The following is a 3,488-nucleotide window of genomic DNA, read 5'->3' on the forward strand; positions in this document are numbered from 1 at the left end:
TGAAAATTATGAATCTTTATCGAAAATAATTGACACTTCTATTGCTTTTGCACAATTGTGCGGTTTTTAACGAGAATAAATTGAACACAAGTAGAGGCGGAGCAATTTTATTATAAATGGCAATTCTCTTTCTCCCTCTCTTTGTCTCTTTCTTCTCGCCTCTCTCTCCAACAGGCCCTACGTTGAATGAACTTGAATGAAATGTCATATGCATGCATATGTATGGCTTTACATTCGCCTTTCATTGATTCGCGCGACGTCCGTTTTCATTATAGTAAAAGTAGATCGTACACCCACACGCAGGAAATTATTACGAAAATTGCGTTTATCGCCATCTAACTGTGAGCTTCGTAAAAATTATCAGATTTCCAAGCTGTAAATTTGTAATCTAGTGTCATCTAAGTCAACTTGATGGTACCTCGTCGCCGCTAGTTGCCATGGTGGCATGGTAGTCGAATCAGCTGTGTTCAAAATACAAACAAACCTAAGCCTTCTAAAAATCTTATTCAGGTTTGGTGCGATCTTACGTGTTTATGCTAATGACGTCAGAATTGTATATGCAAATGACTCTTTAAAGGCTATTGTTTGTTACTTGTAATTTAGCAGCATAAAGCAGGCGATGCCAAATCGTGATAACAGTGCCGATAAGCGTTTTAAAGAAAAGGTAACTATAATAAATATTTTAAGAGTATGTATATATTTTTCTACATCTCTTCTACATAAAATAATTTTTAATATAATAATTTACTTTATTATCTAACATAATTTTATTGCAATTGCAGCAGAGCAGTCATAAGGTTTCAGCTATTGAAAATGAACTGGAACCAGTGCACACGCACACACGACACAGGTCATTACATCGTTACAGACGGTTTCACAGAACGAGACATCACTCAAGAGTTAATGGTGATTTTGAAGAAGTGACAGATAAAAATAAAAATCATGACAGTGTCGCATTACCTAAGAAAAATGGCAAACATTGTGCTCAAAAGAAACTTGATAGATTAGTTGAAGAAAATCGGATATTGACGATGAAACTTGAAAGTTCTGCGATAAACCCTAGTAAGTCTCCTTATTTTTTTTCACAGGAGCATAATTATATTTATTATAATATAAATAATATTTTACTAACTAAAGAATAATGGTAAAAATTTTCAATCATTAATTACGATATAATTTTAGAGACTATTGCAGAATTAAGAGAAAAGGATTCCTTAATGTCAAGAGTCTGCGATAAATATCATAAATTGTTAAAAGATCATGAAAGCCTTCAACAAGAATACGAGAAAATAAATGCTGTTTTGGCAAAACGTGAAACGGAATATGATGAGTTACATACATATCACGAAGAATCTATCAAAGCTTTACAAAAAGTAGAGAAAACCAATTCCAATCTTCTAACATTTAATCAAAGATGCAAGTCTGAAAATGTTCAACTAAATGAAGATGTATTGCTTTTGAAAAATGTGATATATTGTTTAAATGCAGAACTAGAAAAATATCAAGATAAAATGAGAGAATTGGGACAAAATGTACTATCTAAAAATATTAATAACATATTAGATTCTAAGAGGCCAGTAGACGATATTAAAGAAGTAGTAGAGTCATGGGGTTCTGTGAATACTCATGTATTAGGTCCACTTTTAGATGCTTATCAAGAAAATTTATCAGAGAAGCAAGAACTTTTAAATAAATACGAAGAGGAGATTGTAAATTTCAGTATTAGATGCAAAGAAGTTATTGCAGAGAATGAGTGTATGCAGAATGAAGTGGAAAAATTAAGATTAAAGGTATTCTAGTTATAAAAGAATTTATTGTGCATTTTATACAAATTATTGTAGTAGAAGTTTTCTAGTGTGCCAGATATACGGATGAAATCAAGATGATATCCGAGGATGCTGACTTACTGAAGGAATTGAACGAGTGTTATACAAGACAGATTGCTCATCAGAAGCAAAAGATACACGAGATCCATACATTGTACGAACAGAAAGTAGAGGCAATGTCATTTGATAATAACAAACTTCATGAGGAATGTCTTGCGTCAAAGACAGAATTGAGTAATCTTCAAGGGAAATATGATATTCTTCGTAAAGAATATGAAAAGTTACAAAGCGATAATATAAAAACTATGCCCATCGATGTTCATAATGCTGCCGTTGAAGAATGTAGACAGCTATTTGAGAAACTAAAACATCAATATGAAACTGAGAAAGAGAAAGGATCCACTCGCATTAAAGAATTGGAAGAATTATACTGCCAAAATAAAACACAATTAGAGATAGTTACCGTAGAAAGAAATCAATTGAAAATATCGAATAAAAATTTCGAAAAAAGTTTAAAGTAAGTATATCAATGCATAGCTATCGTAAATCCTCCAAACTTTATAAATTTGATTTTTATAACGTGTGTTTATATAAATTTTTTTATTTTTTTTTCTTCTCTTAGACGTATGCAGCGAAAACTGGAGCATTTTCAAAAACTGGCACATTCTATGCAAGTATCTCGAGATTCTTTCAAAAAGCAATTGAGAAAAACTACAATATACTGCGAGGAGTTGTTCAGTGAATATGAAAGAGTAGTCGCCGAACGGGACAAGTTGGTTAAACTTTTACATGAAACAGAAAATGAAAATGCAAGTATTCATTTTCTCGGTGACACTATTACGCAACGAGTAGGTCATTTGAAAGAACAGTTAAAGGTATATAAAATATATTTTTCGATATATATATATATATATATACATATTTCATTTAATTTTTTAAATATGATTACATTATTATTGTTAGATCGTACACGAAGGTGCCAAACAACAATTAGCATTGGCGGAGAAAAATATGAAGGTACAGCAAATCGGAGTGCACCGGATGAAAGACGAATATCATCAAGAATTGCAACGTCTCAAGCATTTGCTAAGGCAAAAGGAGGAAACAATCGGACGATTGCAAAAAGAGATCAGCGCTACTCGCGAAAATTTGGAACTTGTTTGGAAGACCGCTGCTATAGACGATAAAAAAGAGAAGGGAGCGTTGAAAAACGTGAGGATTCAGCACGTTTAATAAAACTTGTAAATTGACTATGATAAAAGTATATATGTAAAATGAATATTGAATTTTATTTGATACAAAAATGATATTGTAGAAATGTCACTGCCAATGTAAATTTTATATAGCGCAACATTGATTATCATAAAAACGATATGTTGCCTGCGAATGAAAACTAGTTATTGTATAATATACAATAGTTTTAGCATAATTTTATCATACCGAATACAGTCTTTGTAATATTTAGTACGCACATACATAATTATATATATGGCTTACACAACTATACATTGCTTTTACATCTTCTAAATTCTAAATCTATATAACATTAAGATATCAGAACTATCGATTGATTTGACGTTACATCATGAATCAAAAACGACATCATCGAGACCGATCATCGAGATAATGTATTCAACACGATAATGACATTCTTCGTGTCAA

General features: G+C 31.7%; 1 protein-coding gene across 1 annotated transcript; it reads left to right on the forward strand.

The window, feature by feature from the left end:
* The first annotated feature begins 506 nt into the window (after positions 1-506).
* On the forward strand, positions 507-3,200 carry LOC138937272 (centrosomal protein of 89 kDa). The gene is made up of 6 exons (XM_070303386.1): positions 507-664; positions 783-1,062; positions 1,183-1,790; positions 1,856-2,343; positions 2,449-2,701; positions 2,790-3,200. Exons 1-6 carry the CDS (start codon positions 620-622, stop codon positions 3,057-3,059), a joined length of 1,944 nt encoding a protein of 647 aa, XP_070159487.1. The 5' UTR covers positions 507-619; the 3' UTR covers positions 3,060-3,200.
* Positions 3,201-3,488: the final 288 nt, after the last annotated feature.

The sequence above is a fragment of the Polyergus mexicanus genome, unplaced genomic scaffold, assembly GCF_030449975.1.
Source record: "Polyergus mexicanus isolate NDT 795.1 unplaced genomic scaffold, iyPolMexi1.0 SCAF_10, whole genome shotgun sequence".
NCBI classification, from domain to species: domain Eukaryota; kingdom Metazoa; phylum Arthropoda; class Insecta; order Hymenoptera; family Formicidae; genus Polyergus; species Polyergus mexicanus.